Source organism: Mastigoproctus giganteus, chromosome 11, assembly GCF_048544385.1.
Source record: "Mastigoproctus giganteus isolate SK-2022 chromosome 11, ASM4854438v1, whole genome shotgun sequence".
Classification (NCBI taxonomy): domain Eukaryota; kingdom Metazoa; phylum Arthropoda; class Arachnida; order Uropygi; family Thelyphonidae; genus Mastigoproctus; species Mastigoproctus giganteus.
Window position 1 is genome coordinate 80,285,858 of NC_143585.1, and position 15,815 is coordinate 80,301,672.

Sequence of the window (15,815 nt, forward strand, 5' to 3'; positions counted from 1 at the left end):
CACCTTCTTGGTTATCACAATTTTTAAATTGGTTTTGAGGGTGCAGTTGTACAAGTTCTCAGCCAAGTTTTTCTCGAGGTCCAAATTTCTGGCTATAACTTTCATTACACTTTGCATAGCGGATAGCACAGCTTTTAGTCTCGACAGAAACAGTGGAGGCTGGCCATAAAGTGCTATTGAGCCATGGCATTTCCACAGTAACACTAAAAAAATAAAAGTAAACCCTTTATATATTTATTACTAATTTATATTTATAACCGATGTTATAAATGATTAAATACAGTGTTATATAATGTACTCGCATTCTTACGTCAACGGAACGAAAAGTCCTTCCACTTTGAAACCGGCTCGCTTGTTACATGTAGCAAATAACCCAAGCATTCACGTACCGACTAGCTTAAATTAACTGCATATGACTAGATTATATAGTACAGCTGCACATAGATTAAATAAACATGCACATAGTGAGTAGACGAAATAAACTAGAGTCGGTCTTCCAAAATAAACTGGAGTCGGTCTTCCAAAAGGAAGACTGACTCCAGTTTATTTTGGCACTACTGCTTTCTAGGCACTACTGCTATTTTATACATTTTGGAGAAATGTATAAAATCATAAAAATGTACAAATGTATCAAGAATATATATAAAAATGATAAAGAAATCAGATAAAAAAATGTGATAATTTGCGCATATCGGGCATATATATCTTCTTAAAAAGTTGATAATGGATAGCTTTTAATAATAATTGCTTCCAACTATTTAATGATTATTTTGATAACTGACTTCACAATAATACTTTCTTATTAGTAAATTAATAAGAGGAGTTTACCTCAATATAGTACGTAGAACACTTCCATATGATACCCTCCAGAAATTAAAACGGAAAAAACGAAAAAATCGACAACTTACCGGTACATTAAAGTAAAATATAAATAATTAAATAATCAATTTAACACAATTCAAAATCAATTTAAAACAATTAAAATTCAAATTAACGCAATTAAAATAATCTAACGAAAATATTCAAAACGTTCCTAAGGAAGGAAAATCGTTTTGAATATTTTCGTTAGATTCTTTTAATTGCGTTAATTTGAATTTTAATTGTTTTAAATTGATTTTGAATTGTGTTAAATTGATTATTTAACTATTTATATTTTACTTTAATGCACCGGTAAGTTGTCTATTTTTTCGTTTTTTCCGTTTTAATTTCTGGAGGGTATCATACGGAAGTGTTCTACGTACTATATTGAGGTAAACTCCTCTTATTAATTTACTAATATTATTATCAACGTAGAACATATTGAGTATTACAGCTCTGATTCATACTATCTAAATAATACTTTCTGTAGAATTTAAAGTTGCTTTAATTAGCGAGATCGGACACCAAACACATTTGAAGGATGGCATTTACGATTTATTAGATTAATGATTGGGAAAGTAAACCTCAATTTTCTAGAATTAATTAAAATTTTGAAAGAAGACTTCATTTATTATGACGAAGTTTGCTTGCGAAGAGAAGTTGGACTATACATGAAACTGGGGGGGGGGGGATAAAAGAATAAGTCAGTTAATAACAAACTTTCGGAACTTTATTTCCTAAAACAGACTTAAAAATGTTTAAGATGCTTTGTCAGTCAGTCATAAATACGATTAATAGAAAACATTAACAAAATACTATATAAGTATATAGAGGGTATTTCATAATATGTAGGCCATACTTTCAGGATCGATTCAGGACCTGAAAATAATGCAAAGTTTGAAATTCACACTACTACTTAGATAAAATTATATTCCTTGCGTTACTAGCCAAGTTTGCCAGTCATTTATTTACCTTTTTCAACATTAGTCTGGAGATTCGGAATGCTTTGTCATCCCTGATAAAAATTACGACTACGATATTGCGATGAAATTCTCCATGATAATCTGTCCGTTAATTTTTTTTTTTATATTAATTCTCTTTATTACAACCCATTTCTCCTTATATATTTTTAGCCTTCTAGTTCAAACTAATAACTCACCTTCCCCCACAAAAAGTTACATTAATACCATTACTTCTTATTTAAATTAAATAGGTATATTGTTTTTTTGCAGAAGGTGTGACATTCTTCACACTGAACACTACACTCACCTACCATGTTTTCTTATTTATATCTAATTGCGTGTAATTTGCATTACATGTGTTTAAAAATGTATTGCGCTTGAAGGTGCAATTACATACGCTGTTTTATTTTGTCCTTACAGTTAAATATACGTACTTTTCATAGTATACCTTTTTTTTTCATACGTATAAATATTTCCACTTCATATATCCTAGCTTATATCTGCTAACCTTCTATTTCTAAATTATTATTAATAATAACGGTATTATTTTGCATTATTTCATTTTATTCTAAATATATATGAACATTTAATATACACATTATAAATATGAACTTCACTTGAAAAAAAAAAGAAAAAAAAAAGACAATATATTATATTTTATTTGGTTAATATGGAGCTAAATATATTCACTGTAAGTGCTCGCTTAAGAATTACTGTATATATTTCTGTGTACTCTTTTTGTAATCATGTAGCGCCCCTTGCCACTTAATTTGGTAATTGGAATGTTTAAAGTAAGAATGAAAAGTTATTTTTTTTTTTATCCAGACAGACTAATAAACTAATTGACGTGGCGTAATAAACTGGTGTCTCAAATTAAAATAATTTTATACCACGTGTGAGGATTGCTGCTAAATGTAACAAGTGATATTTGAGAAGTGCTAATTCCTACCTACGACCAACAGTTAAATAAAAATAAACCTGAATAACTATGAAACTACAAAATGAAAACCAAAAGAGCTGGTATTGGGCCAGGGAAGCACATCGAAATGGAATACTGCAAAGGTAAAGTGCAACTGCTGCTTGAGATAACGCCACGATACCCCACTACCACGAGTATTAGCTATTGCTTGTTAATTTTGGTTTTCATTTTTCGTTTCGTAATTTCATAATTTTTTAGTTTTATTATTTTTTTAAATTTAAGTGCTTGGTCGCAGATTAGAACCTCCAACGTTTCATTTGTTACATATAGTAGCAATTTTCATACGTGATTATATATGTGTTTTAATAAAAGTATTTTAACAAAAAATAAACGACCTCCTGTGTGTTTTTGGTAGCTGAGACTAACCCTGTCATAAGAGCCCCTCGTATTCGGCGCAACTGGGAACGATGCATCTGGCTAGCAACTTTCCACTGATGTACATAACGTGCATATATACGCGCCATAGTAACTTCTCATGGTCTGCAATTACCTTAAACTGTCCAACAAAAGTAATTCTGTATTAACTCGAACATGGTTAGTTTTCTTAATCACAACAGTGTACTTTCTCACAGTAAATTTAATGGTTTTGTTCTAAATTTGCGTAAACTGCATGATTACAGTTCATTACACATGTGTATTCCTCAAGGTAACAGAATGTTAAGTTATCAGCTTTGCCCTTATTAAAACCTTGTATCGGATTTTTTCTTGAGTTCTTTTATAGTTGGAATTAGTTTATAAAATGATTATTCGGGTGGTGAGGAGATGGGAACCTTTGCCGTAAGTGATAAGGGAACTCAAGGTTAGCTCATTCCAAGATCACTAAGTATTTCAAAAGAAATATCTCCGCCCAAAAACCTTCAAAGCAATGAGGTTATTACAAAAACTTCATTCTTAAAACCGAATAAAAATTAATACTTATACAAAAGTATTAACTTTGATTCAGTTTTAAGAATAAAGGTTTTCTTTTATGGTAGAAAACTACCATAAGAAAAATGGTAGAAAACGTTGAGAATCCTGACAGTTGATACCTTTCTCAAAAAGACTGTCCATGGCAGTATTGTAGCTTCGTTATCTGTTTTGTCACTGTTGATTCCCATTGCAGACTTGATTATTGGTTGCAGTCAGCAAGCCTCAGGCAGACGTGTAAGGTTTTCCTGTCGGAAACTCGAGTTTTTTTGTCATACGTGTACAGGATCTATCTATGGAAGAAGACGGTTTTCAGTTCCAGAGGAGAGTGAACGTGAACTTGTACCAGGAATACATAACTTTTCGACTGTGCTACAATGACGTGTTCTACCAGGAATATATGCGGTTCACAGAGATACGGAGAATATACACAGTTTGGAGAGATACAGTTCGGAATGCCAAACTAGGTGGGAAACGAGAATAGTTCCCACTAGGGACTCTGATCAACAGAAAAAAAATATCATGTCCCGTTGGAAGCAAAAGACAAGAACAATTAGCATTCTACGGGCTGGGTGGGGTCGAACTTTAGGAATTTTTGTATCTGACCCCTTAATTCGTAGCTTGGCTTCGGATACGCGATTTATTGATGTTTTATGGCCTCGGAATGTACGTACACCGGATAGAGGATGGAAAGGCATATGCAATTATTATTTTTTTTTAACTTTTATTTTTGAATTTTCTACCCAAAAATAGTAAAAGATAAATACAACAAAAGGTTGGCTATGAGAGCACCACTATTGAAAGAGAAAATTCGGGACTTTCGTTTGGTGAGATCAGGCAGAATATACTTGGGACAGTATACTGTAATTAAGTTATATTAATGTCGTAAAGGACGCAAAAATACTTTAAATGATATGGGCCCAGAGATTTCCTGGAACAGATTATTTAAGGTTACTACTTTATGCACTAGTCATGTGTACCAAGAGATAAGTGAGATGTCCAACATCAACTATTGACAGTAGTAGGTAGTCTAATATCGTGCTAATTTGTAGCCAGTATTTATTCGATCGTCGCGTTGTGTGGTTTACAATGGTAGTGATGCGGTGATTCGTAAATTTAATTTGGATCCAGGGTCATACTACACTTTTAGCTCCTGGATGCAAAGGGGAAAATGTCACCCTGGACAACATGAAAAATAAACCAATAATGATTGTATTGATGTATTCATTTTGCCGCTGCTACCACATAGAAAGGTCCCAGTAAAGTTAATTTATTCTGTCGATCGTGAAAGGTGGCATCTGGATGGGTTCACTTTCTGACCTACACCTTAACATAGACCTGTATAGGTCTATGTTTTCCCCTTAACATAGGGGAAACAATTGCATATTATGAATAATTATAAATTTTGCAAAGCAAATATAGTATTTTAAGTGATGGAAAATGAGATAAAGTTGTGTAGATACAAAAATCAAAAGTGTATTGTTGTTATAATGCATTTAATGTTCAGTGAGGGTGCGTGCACTATCACTAGCCAGTTTGATTTGGGACAAAATGTTTAGGTATATTGGAAACTATTCTGAACCATAGTCCTGAAGAAGATATTTTTGTAACCAGTAAGCAGTCAAAAATAGTATTAAACAAAACTATAAATGATACATTTAAAAGCCCATTAAAATTGATCCATAAAGAAGTTCAGACCAGCGACTTTTACAAAAAAAAAAAAAAAAAAAAAGAATTCATGGGAGTGTGATCTTACAAGATTAAACGTAGTTTGCGAGCGCAGCACAATCCTATCTTTATTACAAAAAAAAAAAAAAAAAAAAGAAAAGAAAAAAGAAAGAAAAGAAAAAAAAATTAGTATACAGTATTTGAATGTTTGCAAAAACTAAATCCACATGTAAAGAGGAAGAATTTTTTTTTCATCATTAATGATAAAAAAAAAAAAAAAAAATTATTGCATTTCAAGTTTTGTTTTTGAACTGCTCTGAAAGAAAAGGTAGCGGTGCAGTGGAGGGTTGTGTTGTGTTGCCATGGGTTCGCGCGAGCCTCTCGCTAGATTTTGTGTACTTCCGTGCCCGTTGTGATGATTGATTGATTTAAGAATTCTTGGCGCAAGAGCTACTGCCTGCTAAAATGCGCCTGGACCCGTTTTGATGTGTGGACTCAAGACAGTCCACTGTTAATTGATTGGCAGTCCATCTCTGTGAGTACGAATCACTCATAACTCAAGCACAGAATGCAGACTTCAACGTCTGTTAAAGAGTTATAGTGGGGATAAAATAATAAATAACGAAACCGGAAAGGCAAATATGCAAATTGTTTTTTTTACTTTCATTTTTGACATTTCACACCCAACAAAAAATGAATATAACAAACTTTGCTATCAATACTTCATTAATGCTCAGGCTGGCAGTATCGACTCCGGTAGTATATATATATATATATATACTGTATAACTAAATATTTAATGCCACAAGGACACAAAAATACTTTGATCAATAAATTCTGGGGAAACAAAATTCTGTGCCTAGAATTTTGTTCGCCTGTGCGAGGACGCGGGTAAGCACATTGGGAGTTGAGCAAGAATTACTGTTATTGTTGTGATGGTATATCGGCTATAGTGAAGCTGAAGCAGTTTCGATGAAGTTGTGATCTCCTCTGATTTTTTGGGGAAGGCTATCAGAGTACAAAAGAGAAATGGAAATTAATGCAAAAATGAGACTCCACTATCATGTATCAAAATCGCAAACGTTGAAGATGATGGTGATTTTTGAACTTGAAATGTGGTCGCGTTACTCATTGGGATTTTAGGCAACTGGTCAGTTTTTTCATTTCACCAGAATGGACAAGAATCTATCCATATGTAGATGCAGCTCTAGAATTATAATACTACTGTATACTTACAGAATTGCGGTAATATTTATTATTTTATTTTGCGAAACCTTTCAGATGGTAATATTCAGATTTATAAAAGATGCCAATTCATCAGACGTTGACAGCGCGAAAATCAAGTGTATTTTTGTTACTTTGCCTTAAACCTTCCATTTGATCCTGATGCGTCATAACGTTATATACATTTGTATAACGCATTAATAGAAACTTTAGGGTGGGGGAGTTGCAGAGGTTCCAGAACGATTATTATTCATATTCATTAAAGTATTTATTTAAATACCTTCTGAATTTCACAAGTATTGGAGCTATTTTTCCCCAAATTAGAAATGTGACCTTTTTTTTTTTTTTTTTTTTTTTGTTTAAATAGATCAGATGAATTTAATACTATTCACATTTTTATGTCCGTTGACATAAAAATTGACAATCTATGTGCAAATTGTCAGTAATTCAAACAATAATGAATTAAAATGCTATGATAAAATAAGTATTGCAAATACGTAAGAGAGTATAATTCCGATGCGGAGATTGGGCTTATCTCTATTAATAATGCATTAATAAATAAATAATGCTTTATTTATTTATTTTTCCTCTTTCTTTATTCCAATTTCCAAAATACTCGAACGTATAGACGACATCCGTAGCACACGCATTTCAATGTAGCAATTCATTACTTCAGGCATTTTAACACTCTACACTGAGAAAGTATGTTCGAGGAGATTGTACAGCTCATAGTCTCCGTTGATGAGACAAATATGTGGATCTACCGGAGGATGAGAATTGTACTATTTATGTACCTTGTGTTTGTCTTGATTTGATTTGATTTGTTTTAAGAATTCTTGGCGCAAGAGCTACTGCGGCTAAAATGCGCCTGTAAAATTTTATTTTATATAATGGTTTTGTTTTAATTCGTATATTGCTGCTAATGATTTCCAAGAGTAACAGAGAATGACTATAGCTTGCTTTAGAAATAATATTTAGTCTTATATTTGATTGTAGTAATTTATTTTCTTGAGGAACTGAAAAACATCTGCTATATTTTTCCTATCTTCCAGTATGGTTTTGAGAGTGTTTGTGTTTGTCACCTTAGCATGTTTCAAGAATGATTTTATTGTTTCCCAACCATCCACCCATCTTGCCTAAGTAGCAGATATACCTGACTACTTAAAAATCCAGTTATTAATTCATGAGTCCTATCTGCAATTTAAACTCACTTTTTTTTATTAAATGCATTTAATGATTGTGGAATGAATTTTGGAAAAGGTGTAATGTTATTCAAAGAGATCACTCTTTTCTTCTTGCCTTTAACGCAATTATTTTGTGATCGTATAACTTATTACTAAGTTTAGTCGTATTATTATGGAAATTTTAATTAATAATGCCAACCATGTGATGTTCTCCCAAATGTACACAGAGGACTTTATTTTTGGAATATTTAGCAGTGCTATAAAGTATTACTCTATAATATTGCCAATTTGTGGAGAGATTGAGAAATTAGGTAAAGTGTAATAAAAAAAAAAAAAAAAAATCAGTATGAAACCATTGGCATAATCAGGGTCTTATTGTTGTGGAACCAGGAAGTCTCATGTATAACATTCTTTAACCTTCTAAGTTCCTCTTTAATGAGACGATACCTTCTAAGCAAAGGTTATGATATAACATGAACCTTGAAATAAAAGTAAAATAAATCATGTATTGATAAGGGCTGTTCATTTTATGTATAACCATTGCTCCAAGGACTTATTACAGTAATGATCTTCTGAATTTGTTTCGAGTGAAATGATATCGAGTAAAGATTTAATTTAATCTACATGGGGAAAACAATATAAATTACCAGGGAAGCTTTATTTTTCAAAATAGTCTCGTTGGTCGTTTGTGTTCCATTACGAACATGAGCAGGATACAAGAAAAAAAAAAAAAAAACCTTGTTAAAATCTTTTTGTAAAAGTTTTGCTATCTTATGGTGTACACTGTACAGTAATGATTCTCAACTTGTGATGCACACGTCCCATGGAGATGTGCGAAGGAAAGTAGGGAGTACATAAAAAAAGTTTGTGAGCAAGATCGTATTGATGCTGTTATCATTTTATACAAAGTGCTCATAATATTCCTATATCTACGAATTCTATCATGTAAAATAAAAATCAAAGCCTGTAATTATTAAGTACACTAGGTTTTCTCTGAATTATATTTTCGGACAATTGCTAGTGTACAGGACCCTTCAGTCAGAGGAAAAAGTTCGTTCGAATTATCACATTTTATACTACGAGCCGCATCATCCTCTATCATGGATGGAGAATCTGTATTAGAGAATAGTGACTATACCAGTTTGGAAGAGGATTCATACACGTCGATGGCGCGAGGCTTCTTGGAGCGGGATTGAGTGAGCCAAGGAGATACGCGAACCCTACACACAGAATCTTGACTCATATTTCGGCTACTTCTTCATGGTTTCACAAGTCTATATGGGTATGATGTAAACAGCGTTACTACCATTCCGCCACCGCGGGGGAGAGGACCTACTGCTGGTTGGGATGAACATGAGGACCATTCGGCAATCTGGTGGTGTTCCAAGAATTTATAATTTGTCCTCTCGTTGTAATGTGATTGATGCCTAAAAGAACTTTCTTTCTCCTTACACCTGGTGGTCTTCACACAGTTTTTCATAGAATCTTTGGATTTCGGAAATTTTATATTTCTTGTGAAATACCATAGAGAATCGATTATAAGGCTTTGTTTTCACCCTTAATTCCACACTTGTCTCTCGTAAAAGAATATACTTTACGCGTTTAATAATAAAAAGAATTAAAGTAAATAAGAATAAGCAGACACATGATTCATAAACTCTTTATATTGGTTACGTGTTTGCTTATTCGTATTATTATTTTTTGCCATCGAAAAGCCCATAGCCACTTTTTAAAATGCAAAATTTCTTTTAAAATTTCTTGTAGACCTATAACCGTTCAGAATCGGATGTGTATTTTTATATGACCTTTTTTTTTTAAAGGTCTCGAAATTACAGCCCACATGCTATGAAACACTGTTTATATAAATATAGTAATAACTATATTACAGGAACAGCGTAAACTTAAATTTTAAAACATTTCTCCGTTTACTTACGAAATTCCTCGATCAAGAAAAGAATGGAGATCAACTGATTAAAATTTTCCAGTTGTTGGCAATCTGCTAATTAAACGAATAAGATTAGCAAATCTGCAATTGTTACATTAAGGAGATAGAAAAGATTGGTAGTTGTCTACTTTTTTTTTAAAACAAAAATTCAATTGTTTTCGTTATTCGTGTTGATTGTATTTTCTTTCGCATGTGAAAAATCCAACATCAATGGACCCAATTTGTTTATGACATCGTTATTGCTTCGATTGAACAGGACTGACTGACATTTTCAATGATGTTCGAAGACTGACAAAGGTTGACGTGAGCATGTCTGTTTTGTATTGTACATAGTGGGACAAATTTTTTTTTTTGTAAGCCGTATCTGTCGGTTTTTCGTTATTAAGTAAAAATAAACAAAACTTAATTGCTGCTCAACGGAACGAAGAAAATTTCTGGAGAAGAGCATCTTGCCCTGCAAATGTGTTGGTTACCCAATTTTGCATTGTAGAAGACCGCTTCCTGAGCTTAGAAATTTCTGTATGAATGAGCTTAATTTGTACTTGGTGCTTTTCCGCAGAGCACGGCTTGAGAATTGCCTGGATGCTTAGCCGTTTTTGCTTTTCGTTATAGCGTTGTTAAAAAAAGGTGGTTATTTTTGATAACTGTACAAGTGCGTGTCAGTTTTGTCCAGTATTTTCACAATTGCTTGCTTAAATACAGTCGACTTAAACGTATAATTTCATTGTTTCTAATTTGCTGAATATTCAATTTTATTGAAATGAATTTTTTCGCATAATTTCTACGTCACTGGAATTGCATTTAGTTTTTAAGTTAAGTACCGATTACCACGAACATCAACTTTTTTTTTTTTTATCTCTTCTATTTCGTGCAAAGGTATAATTATGATTACCACCAACAACGAATTTTAATGCGACTGATGGCAATAAAAGTTATGATAATATGAAAAGTTTTCCAAAAAAAAAAAAAAAAACAGCAGTGTTCAGATATCTCCCACGCTGTCTTTCTTTTTTTTTTTTTAAACAGTTTTATTTATCACATCAGAAGTGCTTCCTCTATTAAATTCAGAATATACTATTAAGAAGCACTTACCTCGAATTAGGTCAGTAAGAAGAGTTCAGTTGTTACAGCTGGATAGTTATAATCTTCGATCCAATTGTAATTAGGGTATCGTTCGGCTTGGCAAATGACAAGCAGTATTCAGAATAAAATAAATTATTTAATACATAATTCAATAGATGATAAACCTATTGGTGCGAGTTAACACTTACAATACATTTTGTTATACTTACCCACCTTTTCAATTAAAATATTAAGGCTTTCTTTAAAATTTCTTGTAGTTCTGAGCGTAGTTCCAAAAGTATTGCTAGTCAGCATAGGAAAATAAACCAGTTCCACACAGCTTTTTACTGTGTGGAAGCATGTGCTCGCACACACTTTTTTTTATCTAAAGGTTTCCTTATTCGTCGAATAAATTTGCATTTCATTCGTATAACATAGTAGAGAATATGTCATAAAATAGTTATTTGCTCGTTTTAGTAATTCGTAAAGCAAATGAACTGTGCAACATGAGTTAGCAGAAACAAAACTCGAGACTAAAATGCACTAAATTACCTCTTACAAAGCGACGTTAATGTTGCAAGCCATCCGAAACGAGTACTTGAGGATAAAAGGCCGAATTCACCCTCTTCACCCAACCAACGATATTCATTGTAGCGTCCAGTTGTAAGTCTTCGTATATGGGGTGTACACAGTATTCCATTGTGTAGCACATGCGAACAACCACACGTTTTTTGTTGGAATAAATAACGTTCATGAGAAACAAGTGTTTTCGTGATAAAAAAAGAATATATATATTCTTTTTTTATCACGAAATAATACCTTATATATATATATATATATATATAAAAAGGTATTATTTCGCCGCATACGAAAATGTTAAATATAATTACATGTTTGTCTGAACTGAATTTAATCAGTTTTAACCTGAAATTGCAAAACGAGGAGTATATCATAACTCATTTACCTAGGAGGATTTTGATCCAGTTCCTACCATATCCAAGTCTTTTCGAGTAGTAGAGACTAAGTACACGAAACCATTCACATGAAAAATCAGAAAAGTATTGCTAGAATAGGCGATTGCCGATTCTAGGTTATCAGGGTAATATGCTAGAAGATAGTCTGAGATAAGATAATACTAGAAAGAGTTCAATTTGCAAACGTTCGTTATGGGGTAGGACGATATGGTACTGTGACACGACCTATTTTTTTTTTTTTTACTAATCGGCAAAAAAATTAGTTCGTATGGATCTGTTTGAAACGCCGTTTTCAAATACGTTTACAGATAAAACAAATGGAATTCTTAATAAAAACATATCTAGAAATGACTGTTTTCCGCTAAGCTGAAGAAAAAGAACATTAGTAATTTCAATTCAAGAATTAAACTATAAAAAAAAAAAAGTTCATAAGAAAATATTTTTAATCATTATTTTTATATATCAAGAGAGAGCGTTATTTTGATCTGAAACGAATTTTAGATGTGCAGCATACATTTTTCCCCCTCGAGGAAAGAAATTGTAATTTGATAATTGAGAAAAAAAAAATTAGGTTGTTATGCAATTCTAAAAATCCTTTAAAATCGAATTATTAGGTTCGAAATTCCAGATTCTCATCCGCTCACAATGGCTAGTACAGATTTTTTTTTTTTACCAAGCCATTATATATAGTAGTTTAATGCCCAAATAGAAAATCATTATCAATCTGGCTGCATATCTTAAGACCTTTCAAAAGCTGGAAGGTCTTAAAAACTAAACTTTATCTTAAAGAAAAACTTACACAGTACTTTGTATTGCCACTTAATGCCCATCTCTAGTTATATAATAGCAATAAGTTAATAATCACGAAATAAATTTGAATTATTTTCATAATCAACAATGGTATATACTGTATTTGATAATTTAAATAACTATCTGCCTTCACAAATTATTAAAGTAAAAAACTAAACAAAGCCTCATACATATTTGAAGATACTTTTTTAATTATTCCACACACACCTAATTACCACGGAAATATCGCAGGTATGAGTACAACGTCGACCTTTTGGGAACTGCCCACGTTATTTCTCGTTGTGAAATAACTAGGAATAGTCAGATATGTAGCTTTGCGATTTGAAGTTGAGAAACAGTGCTAAAAGTATGGGATGGGGTTAAAGAAATATAGGGCAATCGATAAGTCTGTGCACCTATAATTCAAGACTAGTAACGCAATAATTACTAATGAACTTATTTTTTTTACTTTACAGTAAGTGCACAAAGACTTCGATCGCTTTATATTTAGAGGCTTGGTGAAAATATTTTCGCCGCTCTAATACTGTTGTAATACACTCCTGTTCTGTAACAGTTTTTAATAAAAAAACAAAAGAATACTTAATTCTATCGCATCTCGATAAACATATGGTAGCGTAGCGTTTCTTTCTCTCTGTCTCAGTCTCGCAATGTATAGTAGTTGGTGATTTACAGTTTTCGCTTTGCGAAAGCTTTCTTGGTAATTATAAATGAGTTATACACAACATATATATTAAATCCAATGGGGTATGTCACAACTCATTTACCTAGGAGGATTTTGATCAAGTTCCTACCATATCCAAATAGTAGATATGCCACCATCATGTAACCGCACCCCATCCCAAAATTCGTATATTGATACTTTATCCATTACTACCCAATAGCTCTCCTTGCAATGCCGCACTTAAGTGGATATTTAAAAGTTCGCGATAGATAGCAATTTTAAGGTTATATCGCTATTTATACATTGATCTTAGGTTGATTGCAATGAATCGAGAACACCTGCAATATGCACATAAAGTACAGCCATCTCGTTTGTGAAAGCTATTTTTAAATGGTCATTGTCAAAACTTTACTTGCACGATGAGTATTCGTTATGGCAGATCTGCAATAAAATATATTCCACTATGCTATGATTGAACAACTTGCATTTTTATAGATACTCAAGTTGAACAATGAAAACAAAACAAAAATAAGGAGGCAAAAAAGCTAAAATAATGCTCAATACACATTTTATTTCACTGTACAAAACCTCCTATTGTCACTGTACAGAAAAAAAAATAGCTTTATACAGAATTTGTACAGGAAGAATTGTACAGCACTGCCACCTCCGGAGGAAACATTAGGCCTAAATCGGTCCTTTAAAAATTACAAGCAAATATCAACAACGAAATCAAAGCCAAATTGAAAATGAATTTAAAAACTAGTTACAGATTTTTTATAAGCCCATTCTGAGCATGCAATACAAAAAACACTGGGATTAATATTTTTTTCCTTTGTACACAAGGCTTTACAACAATTTTTTTGCGAACGAAAAGATTAAAAAAAAAAAAAAACTGTGCAAAAACTGACTAAGTTACAAGCTAATGGCAGATAGACAAATCAATGGAAAGATAAAATCACCTTCGAAAAGTTGGCATACAGGGGATGATTTTGCGGGGCACATATGAAGCTGCTAAGGTCTAGAATCCATATACACACTGAAGAAGGTATACTGAGTAGAGGTATTGTAGGATGAGAACTAAAAATAAATCACAGTTCAATAAGATCAACCCACTTCAGGCGAGATGCAAACTCCATCCTTGTGCTCCGATGTCAAAAATCCACTGGCCACGAGAAATCCTGCTAAGTGGTATCCATTCCGGGTCGGTTTCCGTAAAAAGGGCAGTCCTATGAAAACAGATGAATGTTCAACTGGGTGGTCCCTAAATGCTGTAATTGTACTTGAGATGCGACTTTTCCAACGATTTTGAGTGAGTTAGGCCTAACCGTATCCGAATTTGGCTGTATCGATATAATACACTGTCGAGATCACACATAGGACTCTCCCAGGAGACCTGGGAGTTTGAACTTGGCAGATTATCTACCTAGCTGGAAACGTATGCGGCCAACTTCTCGAAATTCATATTCCGGGGGTCCATCACGAAAGAGTCCCAACCATTAGTACCTCGCATACTCTCCTTACAGGTAGGGGGCCTGGGGTACCTTTCATAAGTCGGCGGGCTCGCGACATTTCCGTTGGTAGAAGGATTGCTCACTTTCTCCCAACAGTCCGTTGACGACGAAGACGACTTAGAGCCATCGTAGAGCACACAGATACTTCCATTCTCACCGATCCTATACGACACTTCTCTAGGGTCAATCCACAGGGTTAATTCGTTGGGAAACATCTGCCGAAGACTAGCCTCATCTAACCCGCACGCCATCCCAGCTTTGGCGATGATGGGATCCATTTTATGGTTAATTCTAAGGCAACGGTAGCCTGAGCCTTTACATGGTTTTTCAGGAAACCAGTGTTGTTGGTAATGGTGCCTGAGCATTTCCTCAAGCTTCGTAGAAAACAGTTCAAGTTGTTGATTATTTAAGGTATTACCGTTGCCGATCCTTAGAAGATTAGCAAGGAATTGAGAAGCACTCTTTATTTCCAGTCTCATTGTGTACGAGTTCGTCGTATTTCCGACAGCTTGAATACGTTTTGACTTGCCAGCTTTAATACGGTGGGATAGCTGAAGGCGATACGTGGTCGTGTCCTGAAACAGCCGAGACAATATGGCGACTTTTGGCTACACCCTGAGCAGACTCCTTTGTTTCTACGTCAAGAAAACAAACGATTCTTTGGCTTATAAGTCACAGGAAGCTCACTAAATCACAGACAGTATTACAATCCCATCTAATGTCGTTCTATGTTCAATCCTTTCCTTTTCCCCGCACGCTGGACGGCAAAGTTTGGCAAACTACGGCGTCGCCCGCCGACGTGGCACTTCGCACACTACGTTTCGTATATCTGTCACTACTAACATCGACTGTTTAGTGTTTTTATTCCTCTTCTCTCTCTCGCTCTCATACGCGTGACGTCAGTGATAGGAATTGCCACAGCTGACGTCAAAATGGACCAATCAGGATTCAAGAGGCGCTTCCTCTGTTGAGAGTTATAAACAGGATCTCATTGCTATTCGCTAATATTTATAGCTACCCTGAGTAGAGGCTACACGATACGCAGAGCAAAAGGAACTCCAAAATGCTGAC

At 33.8% G+C, this 15,815-nt stretch overlaps 1 protein-coding gene across 1 annotated transcript; it reads right to left on the minus strand.

Moving 5' to 3' along the window:
* Positions 1 to 13,784: 13,784 nt before the first annotated feature.
* On the minus strand, positions 13,785 to 15,596 carry LOC150078183 (protein BTG2-like). The gene has a single exon (XM_090385007.1). The coding sequence runs from the start codon at positions 15,221 to 15,223 to the stop codon at positions 14,657 to 14,659; it is 567 nt and encodes a 188-aa protein (XP_090241133.1). The 5' UTR covers positions 15,224 to 15,596; the 3' UTR covers positions 13,785 to 14,656.
* Positions 15,597 to 15,815: the final 219 nt, after the last annotated feature.